General features: G+C 31.8%; 1 protein-coding gene across 4 annotated transcripts; it reads left to right on the plus strand.

The window, feature by feature from the left end:
- Positions 1-1,197: 1,197 nt before the first annotated feature.
- LOC121115216 (uncharacterized) lies at positions 1,198-13,433 on the plus strand. Of its 4 annotated transcripts, none has more exons than XR_005863435.2 (3): positions 1,198-1,431; positions 12,718-12,774; positions 12,838-13,433. XR_005863435.2 is itself a non-coding variant. In XM_040709410.2 (3 exons), exons 1-3 carry the CDS (start codon positions 11,671-11,673, stop codon positions 13,135-13,137), a joined length of 684 nt encoding a protein of 227 aa, XP_040565344.1. In that variant the 5' UTR covers positions 11,549-11,670; the 3' UTR covers positions 13,138-13,433. The 4 variants fall into 4 exon arrangements, 2 of the variants coding, with proteins under 2 accessions (XP_040565344.1, XP_040565343.1); XR_005863434.2 differs by lacking the exon at positions 1,198-1,431 and adding an exon at positions 11,461-12,618; XM_040709410.2 differs by lacking the exon at positions 1,198-1,431 and adding an exon at positions 11,549-12,000 and having other exon boundaries at positions 12,841-13,433.
- The last annotated feature ends 1,485 nt before the right edge of the window (positions 13,434-14,918 follow it).

Raw genomic sequence — 14,918 nt, forward strand, 5'->3', positions numbered from 1 at the left:
TTATTATGCATACCTATTTTAAACGTCTATTTTACTTTACTTATCTAATTTAAATAAAACTTTAATATATATATACCAAAAATTGTTATTTTATTTATATCAGGGTGGTAGAAGTGGTCGTTAAAAAATATCTTGGGTTTATTTTGAAAACACATAAATTAATATAATTCATTCTTAGCTACTTCACTGATTCATACTCATTCAAATTAAAATTAGAAAAATAAAAATTTGTAGTATCTAATTCATTAATTTCCTATATCTGTACTTTTCTATGTTACAGCATATTTAATATTTAGTTGAGTCTAGAGAAAAAAGTTATTGGTATAGAAAGAGAGAGAGAGAAAAAAATATGAAGAATAATTAGAAAGAGAATGTGGTGATGATAGATTTTAGTAAACGTCCCCCAAATAATTTTTATTTATTCTCCAATTAAGTGCCATTTGTAGTGTGGAAGAGCGGGGGCTCTTAGCAACCACAGTAACCTGAGGCTGGGCCTTTATCTAAACATTGTTTGAAACGTTCCATGAAATAGTTTAATATGAAATACCAATGAATTCTTAGATATACATTTTTCAATGATAAAAAAGTATTTAACCTTTTTTAATAAAAAACAACAACATTCATATTGAGTATTGACTGTTCCTTTTTAGTTAGAGCATGCGCTTTGAGTATGTATATTTAATTATTTTTACTTGTGTTGAATAAATAATTGGACTGAAATCATTGTCAGAAGCACACTTTTTACACTGAACCATAATTTTTTATATCAATAATTTTCAATTCAAGACTTAGGGTTGATGTATCATAATTTGATTAGTTTGTTATCTAAAATGATGAAGCTAAAACTAGAATCACTGTCAAAATTGTCTTTAAAGTTGGTATGAATCGACTAAAATTTTGAAATCGGTATATCCCTAAAATTAAAATATCGTCATTCAGGATTCTCGATAAGATTAAAGAAGAAGATACTGGCTTATATTGAGGAAATATTAAAAGTAATGTAGTAGAGGTTGAGTGTTGGAAACAAAATTCTTCCGTAAAAATCATACTCCTGGTTGTCAGAAGTGTCAACAATTATGATAAAATTTCCACAGGAGGTCAAGAAAAAATAAAATATTTTATATTACTTATATCTAGTTATGACCAATCTGGAGCGTTTTGTGCATGTTAGTAAAAATAAACTGAAAAACAACGTGGTAACCCTGACAATTTGAAGAATATTTGGAGTAAAGCAGGGCAGGGAGTACTTTAGTACTGGAGTCTGTATTATATTTTACACGCCCTAATATTCAAGAAGTTGTGTTACACTTTTTTAGACTATTTTATTTGTGTGATAATATTTAATTTATTGTTAGTTAATAAATTTTTTGCCGAAAAGTTTAGAATAAATAGAATATTTCTTTCAACAAGAACCATTTTGACTCATAACTGGTAAGAAAAACTGTATTCTTAACATTCTATGGTTGAATATAATAGGTCGTATTCACCATGACTATTAATATAAATCTACATGGGGGAAAAATAAGTATTTGATCTCTTCTAGATTTTGTAAGTTTGTCCACTTATAAAGATTTTCAATGAGATTGAGGTCTGGAGATTGGGTAGGCCACTCCATGTTTTTTAATATGTTCCTTCTTTTTTAGTCACTCCTTTGTTGCCATGGACGTAAGTTTTGGTTTATTCTTATTCCCGTGCTATTAATCGATATTATGTTATGTTCTGTGAATATTTATAATACCTAGTTACATGATTAATGAAATTGTATGATTTGTATAAAACTTGTAAAAAATCTATTTTTTTCCCTCTAATTTTATTTACACCTTTACTTGGCATATTTATTTATTTATAAATAGGAACTCAATCAAAATTTACGAATTTAATAATCGAATCTTATTAGTTAATTTAGCAAACTTACTTTTATCTCATAAAATCTTTTTTTTCTAACAAAATAATCTTGGCTGTTCATTTCATATGAAAAAAAAAATTACAAACAAATTGTACATATTTTACAAGATATTTTATCTAAAAAATTATTAAATTTGTGATTATTTTACATTCTGCTGTCATTATCCAAAACAAATGTTCTTTTTTAATTAAAGTATTTAGAGTAACAGAAAATAACTGTCTTGAATTCTTAAATGTAAATTATGTGTTACTTGGAAAACAATCTGTAATATTTGATAAAGATGAATTGTAGTCAAGTACATGACATCTGTTGGTCTTTTGAGTTCACCTCTATCCATGGCATATAAAAATGAATTAAAGATATAATTTGTCCCAGGTTCATCAACATAAATAAGATCATTTTCTGATGAGCAGATCAATTCAACGTAATATTTTTCCTGTAAACATTTCATTATGCTAAAGGTAATAAATCCACTGATGTGATATATATCACCTTTTATATTCTGGTAATTTAATCTAAGTCTGTGATATCTATATGAAAAATCCTTCACAAAAATCTTAATGAATCATTTTCAACGTTTTGTAAAGAAGAGTTGAATGGGAAAATTTCTTCTCCCATTCACTTAGGGACCTAATGTTCATTTTTAATAAGGAGCTAATTCATTTTTTTTTCAATCTCTATAACATGTTTGCAACTCAAAAAGTACTTACCAATACCAAGTCGACAATACCATCCAAATCTCATTTCAATGGGTGACATGATTTATTTTTCTGATGAATATACACTTAACGTATTTTATATGTAGGAGATACGTCTTAGGCCGATCCTATAACTGTGTGAATTACAGTTTAAAACTTTTGATCGGATAAACTGTTGCGCTTAGCAGATATTGTTTTCCATTTCAATAACTATTCTCCGAATGAAATTAGATGCTATATTTGTATTCTTTGATTGTTAGAAATTGGTTTTCTACTGCCATCCCTTAATTTGATATGAAAATGTTTCGATATAACTATGCAATTCTCCGTTATTTTTACCATAAGGATTTAAAGCATCTATTATTGATTCATAAAATTTTTAGTGATAAGTTAACTTTTTATTTATTTATAAGATATGGATATATTACTTGATTAGTTATTTTATGCACGTATTTGATGCCCATGCTTATTTCCTTTCCAAAGATAGGCTTAATGCCGTCTAATTTTGCAGTAAAATTATTTTTTTTATTTTCAAAAGATGGGAAGACAAAATTTCAACGGCATAAAAAATTATTATAGGCATTTGTGAAAATATGCACTGGGTCAAATGTGAATATCCCCCCCTATCATTTAAAAAGGATTTTTAATATAAGGTGCCTTAGTTGATAATTTATCCAAGTATAATTATATGTATAATTTTCTTTCTATTCAATATTTTTTGTATGACAACTTGTAAAATATCAAAAAAATATCCTTCTCTAGAGCGCTCCCTGAGCAGGGAGTACTATATAGATGGAGAGTGTACGTATTTTCAGGAAATACATATGTTGACATAAACTATCATCTTTAGTATTAATACGTGACTAATAAAACTCTTATATTTCATCAGATTATGGGTCGTGATTTAATTAACTATTCTACCAAACGACTTTATATTTGGAAATCCATTGCATTTATTTATGAGAAACGTTCGTTTACCAAGTGGAATCTACTTATTCGTCTCTTTGTCTCAGTTGTCCTGTTTCCTCGGAAAGAGTTCCTAGATGAGTTTTGACAGGCTTGTATCAGCATTTAGATGGTGATGTCAATGAAGTTCAGCCCTTGGAATCTGTCTCTGACCAAGGACTGATTTAAGAAAAATGGGAGAGTATATATAGTTTTAGATCAATATCTTTCCAGAATGATTATTCTTTTATGAACATAATCTATTCTTGAATTACTCTTTGATGCGTAGTGACGAATGATCAACTTAAATAGTGATCTTTGCAACGCAGTCATTTCGAGGAGCTTGAAGGAAAGTGACCAACATTTCTTCTCGCGAAAGTCAAAATAATTTTATCATTTCATAGAATAATTAATTAAATCACTACCCATAATCTCATGAAATAAAAGAGTTTTCTTAGCCACGTAATAATACTGTTTACTGTTAATGTTTGTTGCCAACCTATGTATTTACCGAAAATACGGGCAATCTCCATCTATTTAGTGCTCCCTGAGTAGAGTAACCTACCTATATTATAACTGAATGTAAAACCTATTTGTTATGCATATATACCTATTGATATAATGAGTAATTAGATATTCAGACTTGTCACCAGGATCGACATCTTGATTCAAAAAGAGTGTAATACCGAGTGATTGCAAAGGTGTATTCAGGGTCTTTATTAGTATTTAACTAATGAGTATGTATATTGTACACACATATTAAACCGGTAGGGATAGACCAGCCACAACATCCCCCCTCAATCGACGAGGTCGAAGTTGATTCAGATGTTTGTTTTTAAGTTCACCATCAATGGTAACAGTCCAGATATAATTATAGATTTTCTCGACAGTTACGACAGTATTTTTAGACCAAACATTGGTGATTTCTCTGATCGGTTCTTTCATTGGGGTGCTTTTGTTGGCAAGTAAACTATCAAGACGAGTTCGTATATTATGACCAAAAAGGAGTTCACCCAGGGACTTTTCACATGATAAAGGTGCAGAACGATTAATAGAAGTAGTTAATCTACAGAGATTCCAGGCTTTTTCTTCATCATGTCTTTCAAAATACGTACAGGCCTTTCGGCTTGTCCTTGAGATTATGGATGATATGGTGGAGAAAGATACACTTACATCTTTCACTCCGATATCTTATATTTGAAGTTGTTGTTTGTAAACTAGACTGTTTCGGAGTGTAACCATTAAGAAAACCCAAATCTAGACAACCAGCATAATAGCTGCTGAAGTGTGTGAGACGTAGAGGTGTTCGATATAGCTGTGGCCTCAATCCATTTAGACCCAGTGTCGACAAGAATTAGTAAATCCTTCCCTTAGAAATTGTACGAAGTCCACTTTAATACAGGACAGGCAGGAGAGAAGATACGTATTTTGCTGTTGGAGAAGGAGCATTTGCCTGACAGATATTACAGGTGTTCACAAGATTTTTTATGTCATTGTCAATATTAAGCCACCACACAGTGCACCGACCGATTGATTTCATCTTAACTATCGCACGGTGAGATAAGTGAAGTTTGTCCAAAAATTTTTAGCGTAGGGAGGAAGGGACGGCCAGAAGAATTCCCCGAAACAGAAGACTATTTTTCATGAAAATACATGACGTTTGTTCTTGTACATTTTGTCAACAACTTTGTACTAGTCGCTTGTTCTTGCAGTCTGAACAATAAGGCGAATATAGTCATCTCCTGACATGGCCTCAACTAACACTGTTTCCTTACTCATGGAGGAATACATATAAGTTTCTCTTGAACTTGATGTGTGTACGTTCGTGCCCCGGTGATTCCTAGAGAAAGAAATATACTTAATGTATATGCTTTTCACCAAAAGATTCCTAGGTTAGATGGAGTAATTGTTATACTATAATGTTTACTTATACTTAATCAGTGCAACTCCATCTAACCAATTAAAAGAAAAAAAAAAAAAAATCCCTAAGTTTGTCGGTTGTGTCTTCGTCAGGAAAAGGATTTTCCAGTGGACCTCGTTAGAGCGCGTCTGTATGAAGATTCATAGGACCTTTCACATGCACAATCTTAAAGTTTAATATATAAAGGCTTAAAGCAAAACAGGATAACTGAGCAAAGGCAATGGGACGATCCAAACCATTAATGAGATGGGATAGGACGGCTCCGAGTCCCAGCGGTGACGTGTCAGTAGAGAGGAACAATGGTAAAGATGGATCGTGGTGGGCAAGAAAAGGAGTTTTGGAAAGAATTTTGTTGATTACTGAGAAGCTTTCTTCAGCTTCGTTGAACCTCATACAATCCACACTTGACTTTGTTAATTCTTGAGTGGAGAAGCTATCAGAGATAGGTTCTCCACGAAGCTCCAATAAGAATTCAAGAATGAATTGACTTGAGGAATAGATTCAGGAGTAGGAAATTCCAGTACTGGACGAACCAGTTCAGAGTCAGGTGACTTTCCATTTTCAGAAACTTGGAAACCAAAGTTTGTTAACTAATGGGGTGTTAACACACATTTACTTCTTTTTAAGCAACCTCCAGTAGACTTGATACGATCATAAACTTGTTTGAGAGTAGATAGATGATCAAACATCCTCGCTTTCTGATTGATTTTACCTCTACAAACATTGAAATCACCGTGATAATCCAAATTTTCTGCTTTTTGGTCTTATAGAGTGCTTTTCTGACATATTTTGCTTCAAAAACCATACATTTTCCCCATCTTTAGTTGCCGTATTTGTGCTTTGTGTTATTTATATATTTTCTTCCCCGGTGGCACAGTGGGTAAGGAGACTATATATAACAAAATTATAGATTTTGCTTAAAATTTAGTATTTTGTATCCTGCACATTAAATGCAAAAAATTGCATTAGAAAATAGTGAGTAAAACTGACTTTATGAAAGATTTTCTGTAGTGCATCTAGGAATTGTCTTTTTTCCCCCACATTCATTCGTGACCTCATTTTTATTTCAAAGTACAATTTTTGCTTAAGTTTCTTTAGATTTAAAATGGTACAAATAGTTGTTATGGTGCAATAGTGCGTACAATTTGGTTTGATAACTATTGATTCTCATATACTTTTTAACACCGAAGAAACTGCTCCATTCTGCCCGCTCTTGCTCATATGAGCAAATCAAAATTATATTATTCAGTTATTTTTCGGTCTATTGGTATTTTTTTGTCGTGACCGGAAAAGTTTCGCCCTACAGAAGTTTCACCCTGGGAAGTTTCGCCCTCATACATATATAATAGCATAAATGTATCTTCCCATATAATTTAAGGTTTCATTTACTTGAAGTCCTTTGTAATTAATTATGAAATTATGGCATTTTGTAGTAATTCATATGAAATAAATGTTCTTTCTTATTTAAATGAATTCGAACCGTTTGATTTGTTCTTTTTTTTAATATACTTAAATTGAATTAAATGCACTCATTTTACAATACTGAATGCAAAAATGCATTACAAATGACTTCAATTGGGTGGAGACTAATTTTAAATCTTAAATTATATATAGAAGATACAATTATGCTATAATACATGTATGAGGGCGAAATCTTCGACAGTACGAAACTTCTCGGGACAGAACTTCCCAGGGCGAAACTGCCCGGAATATAATACTAGAACCCTTTTTTTTGTCTTTGATGATTGATGAAGTCATAGATATATATATATTTGAATACAATAGAATCTGATTGGAATCTTCTTAGTTAATTTTCCTAGAGAGGTTATTGTGAATGGATCGTATGTATTTGTTGTTTGCCTCTAAACCACTCCCAGAAAATTATCTTAGTTCTGAACACCCGTTTTGTTCAATCAGTTCCTACGAGTGTGCAATTAAGCTGAGTACTGTTGGTCTGATGTTAATCCAACTACCTTTTTTCCTAAATCAAGAGATTTAGTTCAAGCTTATTAGGCAGAAATAGTAATGAAAGACTTAACAGGAGAATTTTCAGTTCTTTTTACTATTTGAAACTTTTTTTTTTTTTTGTCTTTTTAACCTTTTACCGCCAAAGAGGACAATATCGTAAAACGTAAAAGAATATATCATCAGCAATAACTTTGGAAAATATTGATGTACAAATCTCAAATTGGTGTCCTTAATTGGGGGTTAAGACAGATGCTTAGCATAGCAAAAAAAATCAAGCTCAAAATTGAATGCAGAAGGTAAATAACACATAATCGACAATCTCTTTTAAAAAAATTGAGATCTGGAACTGAAGTCATCTCTTTGTTCCATACAATACATTTACATTATACATATACTAGGTTAAGTAAAAGTTCTGAGTGTTTTTTGCTAGATGTCTTTTGTAAGCTATATCTCACGATTAATACATTGCGTAAAAAAAGCTTAAAGTATGCTTAAGGGTTAAGCGTACACTTAAAAAAAAGTTCATTTATAGTTTGTATTTGGTGAAGCCAATTAAATAAATAAATTAAATTCAACATAGCACATTTTCCACTTTAACATAAAGAAGAACTTATATTTCATTTAGGAAAAATGTACATAGGCGGAGGTCTGCGCCCTAACAAGTGGCCATTCTAATTTCAATCTTAAATTTGCTCCTCCCCTGAAATGATCTTTTCTATGAAACCAAAAAAAAGGCAACCAATTTTGTCAATCTGAAGTCTAGGGGCAGTAATATTTATACATGTCCCCTCTCCAGAAAGTGAAGCCACACTTCTACTATTTAAACCCTTTGGCCTTCTTATATGGCACCTTTGTTGTCACTAAGAATGTAGTATTTTCAAAAAAACAAGTTTTTGTTTAGTGTGTGCATTGTTGAAACCAATCAACCACACTGTGTAATGGGTTCTCCTCTACATATATCAAAAAGCATGACATGATACGTAGTCTCTCATAAAATACCTCCAAAATCATTAATATTCAAGTAACTCCGTTGAAATTTTGAATTTATCTGTAAAGCACTTTTAAAATTACTTTATTGAAGCTTTCTATTTACATAAGATGAGGATATGAATAATGGATATAACTATTAATATCATAATTTATTCTGTCAAAATTATCAAAATAAATTATTATCATAATAAAAAATATTAAATTACGTAACCTTACTAACACAAAAATTCACACAGTATTTTCTTGTCAGCTGTTGATTTTTCTGCTTTTTTACCCCTTATCAGTATTCTGAACGATCATTCATTGAATTTGAGTTATCTCTTTGTAAGTTAAGAACAATTCTCAAAAATTATTGAATATTAGTTCTATAGACGGGAGGAAAGTACCAACTGATTTTGGTCTTTTTCATCTTTTTCTTTTTGATAGAGATACAAGGTACCGACGTGACATAATTGAAGCGTAAATAGTAACAACTAATAAATGTAGGTATAATTTTAAATCAAATCTTTTTCAATACCCAAATGATTTTATTACTACGAGTATATGTCTACTTGCCGAGTGGTCCATTAAAACACTTTGACTTTTAAACTTCAACAAGATATAATTTATTAATTAACTTTAGAATTTCAACAAAATCAATACTTTAGATAGATATGTGTCTGAGCTCTCTTAGTCATTAATGTAGCTACCCGTAGTCGTAATTGTGGCTCACAGGCGGCAGTGTAAGGCCTGGTATCCACTGCAAATGTAGTTAGCAATAATGGCGTACCAGTGCTGGGTCGACATGCACCGAAAAGGTGTAGTCGAGGGGTTGGCATCATGGGCTAAAGGGGAGCCGAAAGTGTCAAAAAATAATTCAAGAGAGTCTTGGAACGGAAAAGATGGGGTTATTTCATTGCTGGTGTCAAAACTGGGCTCTCCTCCCTAACAAGGATCCTCCTGACTTCACAAGGCTGTTTCCACCTACTTTTTTTTATAGATCTTTGGACAGCCTGGTGTGAAACTCCGAGATCTCTTGCATGGGGTTTCATAGACTTAAGGGTATTGGCCTGGACTGTTGTATGTAGCTCCTCCATTTTCAGTTTCAACTTAAATATGGTAGTTCGCCAAAAATAAATACAGCATTAACCACTGAACTATTCTAACTTCCTAAAAAAAATAAAAAAATTCAAAATCCAAATTTATTCTCCAAAAAATTAAATTTTTCGGGAAAAAAGGCAAAAACTCCTTAATTCAGGATGTCCATAGGGGGTGGATTGGAGGGGCTGTAACCTCCCCAAATTAAAGAAAATTTGCATTTTACTAGACTTTGTCATTCGGGCAAAGTATGTATTAGAGCAAAAAAATGTAATATTTGAAATTTTTTTCCAAAAATATTACTTTTTGCTGAATAAATTTGGACTTTGGATTTTTTTTTCCTAAAAATTTAATATATGAAATTTCATTTTTTGAAATTTTTTTGGGAAAATTTGATTTTTTTTTTCTCTGATGGCTATAGATTTTTGAGTATTTTTTTTGAAAACAATTAACTTTTGTTAACAGTTATAGGTTTTTGAAATTTTTATCCGAAAATTTTAATTTTTGAATTTTTTTCCAAAAAATGTAATTTTCTGTGAGTAACTATGAATTTTTCAAATTTTTTTTGGAAAAAATTTAATACTTTGAAATTTATTCCGAAAATTTAATTTAATTTTTTTGTTAAAAAAACTATGGATTTTTCAAGTAGTTTAAAAAAAATATCTTTTTGGATTTTTTTTCAGAAAAAACGGATGCCCTGTTATTAGAAAATTGTATAAAATTGATGATCCAATTTTGCTAGTTCCGGCAGTAAAGAATTAATCACATATCCATAATCCATTGCATCTTTCAATCTTTCCTTCAAGAAGAAAAAGGAAAAAGAAGCTTAACTGGTAGTTATAACCCTTACGTAATTCTCAACAACAGCTGGATTGTTCCATATGTATTCAATAGTAAGAATATTCAATAAAATTTATTAAAATGATTTATTTTCTAAAAAAAAATGTGGAGAAATAAATTTAATTTTAAAAATTAAAAAAAAACAAAAAACAGCCCCCTGCGCATGCCCCCTACTTCTGACATAAAACCACCAATCTCGGGGCTGCATTAGATAGCGTTGGTTGACTTTGAAGAGGGTGTGTGCACCCACTCCTGAGCTAAAAAATAATTTTCTGATTTACAGTCTAAAATCCACTTTAGTTTATAAAATATATGTATTGATGGTTAATTAAAGAGTTAAATATTGTCAATCAGTTAAGTACTCAGTAAGGTATTAGTATATTAAGTCAGGGAATTGGTTAGGGGTTAGTTGATAGACAAGGGGAGGGGCAAATTGGTACATGTTTAGCAAGTAATAATAATAATCTATTCTTCTTCTTTTTTCCATGTTGTTAGCTGACTTTTGTTAACTTTTGTACTGTTTAGTTATGTCAAAAGTCAATTTTCAGACTCCTTTATCCATTTAAAATGTGAAAAATTACGTTTTTTTCTCCAAAATTGTCAGTTATTATTGGAACAATTGCGCTGGGGGCAAAATAATTCTCTTGAACTCAATATGCGTAGGCTCGATACTCGTTCGTTCCTAGAGAAGGAATTATAATTCATGCATATAGACTTCAAAGACAATTCCTAAGTCAGACGGAGTAATTTTAATACAATAATGTTTGTTTACATAGTCAGTTCAACTCCATCTGACCAATTAAAGGAACATAACAAAAAAGTCATTTATTTCAAAGGGGTTAATTATGAAAATTAATGTAGATAAAAGATTATAATTAATTTTACTAGTGAATATTAGTAACGATTTTACATAAGGACCTATTTAGAATAATTGTGATTAACTTTGACACTTGAATCAATTCCAATGGATCTTTTTAAAACAAAAGTATTGGAATCAATGCCAAAGTCGAAAACCATTAAAAAAAAATGATGTTCAACACTTTACAATGACATGGCTACCCTTTCCCCATCTACTCTATTAAATTTAAGAAGTCGTTACAGAGAAAAAGTGGGACAGGAAGGCTCTCTTCCCTCACTCCCTTTCTCTCCTCTCCTCATCTAGCATTTGTAGCGCGTACGCACAAGAAACAACATTGGAGGGGAAAAGAAAGCCAGTTGGTTGAGGCCGAATGAGTAACTATACTACTCCAAAGTGATTATTGCTCTTGAAGACGAAGACATGCAGTACGTTGATATTGATTACCCTAGTAGTTGTTGGTCTTGACATGGAAATGAATTCCTCATCAAGAAAATTGAATAACCATGTTATTCAACCCATAGACAAAATCCTGGCATCTGAGATTCAAAAGTATGACTTGATATACAATACTTTATCATCAGAGTACAAGGATGTGAAAATGACTGAACTGGCATGGAAGAAGATTGGGAAGGAAATGTATTTGACTCCATTTGAGTGCAAACGGCGATGGAAGAATATGAGGGATCGTTATGTGAGAATGAGGAAAACGATGGGTCATGGTGTACCGGAAATATTTGAGTGTTTCTCTTTTTTAAATCCTTATATAAAGCACAAAGAAGTTGAGGCTGAGACAAAGGTAGAGAGTCATAATATAGTATATATTTGTGACCCAACAATCCAAAAGCAAGATAGAATGATTTTACCAAATTTGAGTTGGGATTACATTTGCATTCGGTGAAGAATAATTATTGTCAATTTCTATGAACAAATTATTCTAAATAATCCTTTGGAGTCACCACAAATAGCACATAAAGTGGCAAACAGGCATCGCCTCAATTGAAATGGATTGCTTTTATTTGAATGGCCATATCGGGGCCAAATTAAGATTAATAGATTAGATGGAGGCTGTAACCTATAGTTCATAGTCTTGGGTATATCAAATCATCCCATGAATTAGAATAGAAAGTTTATAATTGACCAAGATAGGTCTATGAAATATTGGGTTGTTTGTAGTGTTGTGTAAGTCCTTATTTATTCGGTCCCGTCCAGTGTTAGGATCAGTCCTTTATACTGTCATTCCTTTGGACTGTCATTACTAGAACTGATTAAAAAGGAAGAAATAAAGTTAAGTGTCATCAGCAAGGACCGAAATTTACAAGTTTACAAGACGTATATGCAGAACTGAATGGGACCAGACTGATACTGAACTGGATTCTTCAGTCCTAAATAAGGACTGACGTAACACTAGCTGCATGTAAATATTTATCATTTTCTTGATTTTTGTTCAAGATTGTTTTTATGTTAACCCCTCACCTATGTAGTTGCTATAACTCCTAAAATCTTTTATTTCCAGGTCAAGAAGCGGAGTGCAACCTCTTTTGACCATGGAAGTACCACGAAGAAAACAAAGGTAAAATTTCATATTTTATTCATCGAAGTCTTTTGATTTAACTGAAACCATTTAAATATTCAGCAGACCTATGACAATATGGAGTCCATCGTGATCCTTGACGATTCCCCTATGCCGGATGATCTCATAGAAGGATCCTTTATTGAAGCGAAGCCACATTTTAATAGAGACTCTTGTGAAAATGAAACATTTAAAGACACTGATCTTTCAAAGGATGCTTTAGGGCGGTTTGCTTTAAGTATGTCGGATTTACTACGAGCCATTCATAAAAGGCAAAGATCAAACGCCATGTTTGATGTACATAAAGTATTAAACGCCTATATTAATGAACAGCAAGTGAAAGTTGAGATATCATCATCATAGATCAAGATGAAAAAAACAAACAAAAAAAAAACACTAAACATTCTCTAGTTACAATATTTACCGTTATATTACCTTTGTCATTATTATTTGATAGTATTACTATTATTTCTCTCTCCTCAATGTATGCATATTATGTATTTGTAGGCTAACACTACTCTAGTTTAATTTACGATAGTACAATGAATTGTTATGTAGCTAAATTTCCATACCTATTATATCCTTATATATCCTCATTTTTTAAACTTTGTGATACAATAATTGTTTAGAGTTTAGTCAATATACGCGTTCCACACCCATCTCTTTTCATTTTAGATATACAAAATGAATATTTGATCCTTTTCAGTTATTATTGTTACTAAAACTTCAGAGTGAAGACCCAAAAATTTCCAGAGCATGACTTAATTACGAAAAACTTAATTTTTATAGAATCAAGAAAAGACAACTCAAAACCAATTTGTTAAATTTTTTTAAATGCAATATGTCTTCTTCACAAGCAATAACATCCTTCAGATGCTAGCAAACAAATTGGCAGCTCTTGAAGATGAAGGCCGTGTTCATGGCGTACCACGCTGTCACGATGACAGCTCGGAGCAAATCCAAATTTGGATGAGAGCTGTGGCAGACATTATTCTTCAAGACAACCTAAACTTCAAAGTCCTGTGGTTGAGTTTTGGGAAGGAGAAAGGCCTCATGGACGGAGGCCAGAAGTCAGCCATACTATTTTGCAAAAGTGTTTGTTCTTTTTGGCTATATAGGGCTGTAATGCACTTCTTGATGTTGTTGGCAGTCCGGATGGAGATTCCAAGGGTCTTTACAACCTTCCCAGTACTGACACCGGCCTGGAGGAGATCGCACACGCGTTGTTTTTTTGTTTGTTTTTCCTGCATTTTTAAACTTCGAGAAATGGGGTTAAAAACAGAAAAACATGTGTATTTTTGTTTGAGCTGTTGCATTGGCTGTGTAATGAAACCATTAAAAATGACTAGGATAAAATTGTAACTAAATGGTACTGCAAATGTTTTGGTCTCAACTCTGTAAAGTTGTAGATTCGAAGCACTTTTGTTAGGAAAAAATATACACATAAAAACGACTTTTTTTAATTTTGAGCAGCTTAATTGTCATGCAGTTATATAAGATTAGCTGAATCAGCTATGAAAGAGGAATGAAAGACATAAACATAAATCCAACTTTGTACCTAACAAGGACATACGCAGGAATGACTCAGATGTTAATTTTCAGTCCTACACCGAGTCCAACAAGGACTTACAATTATAACCTCTGATGTTTATTGGAAGTGTTTTGGGAATGTTATATAAAACAGAAATAAACATTGTAACCCTGACAAATTGAAGAATGTTTTGAAGGATAGTAGCTTATTATCTATCAAGACGGTTCATTAGATTTAGATTATCTAGCTATAAGCAGATTTGAGATGAAGGAAATAAATACAATTACCACCTCGTTTTTAATAAGGACTTCAACCTAGAATTATTCCGATGTTTACTTAATTTTACTCCAATTCCAAACAAATCATCTAGTGTAACTCTTTGTCATTCATGAGCAGACATACACGTAGTTACTTAATACTTAGATGTTCATCCCATAATAATTATTACAACAGCTTTTTAAAATTAAAAACACTGCTGACATTTCCAAGTACAATAATATCGCACACGAGAAAATGCTTAGAATTTTCAACTCTATTATAAAATTGATTTTAATTTTTTAAAATATCAATTTTTTAATGAATGAAAGAAAATGATAAACAATAAGGACATAGA

Source organism: Lepeophtheirus salmonis, chromosome 3, assembly GCF_016086655.4.
Source record: "Lepeophtheirus salmonis chromosome 3, UVic_Lsal_1.4, whole genome shotgun sequence".
Classification (NCBI taxonomy): Eukaryota; Metazoa; Arthropoda; class Copepoda; order Siphonostomatoida; family Caligidae; genus Lepeophtheirus; species Lepeophtheirus salmonis.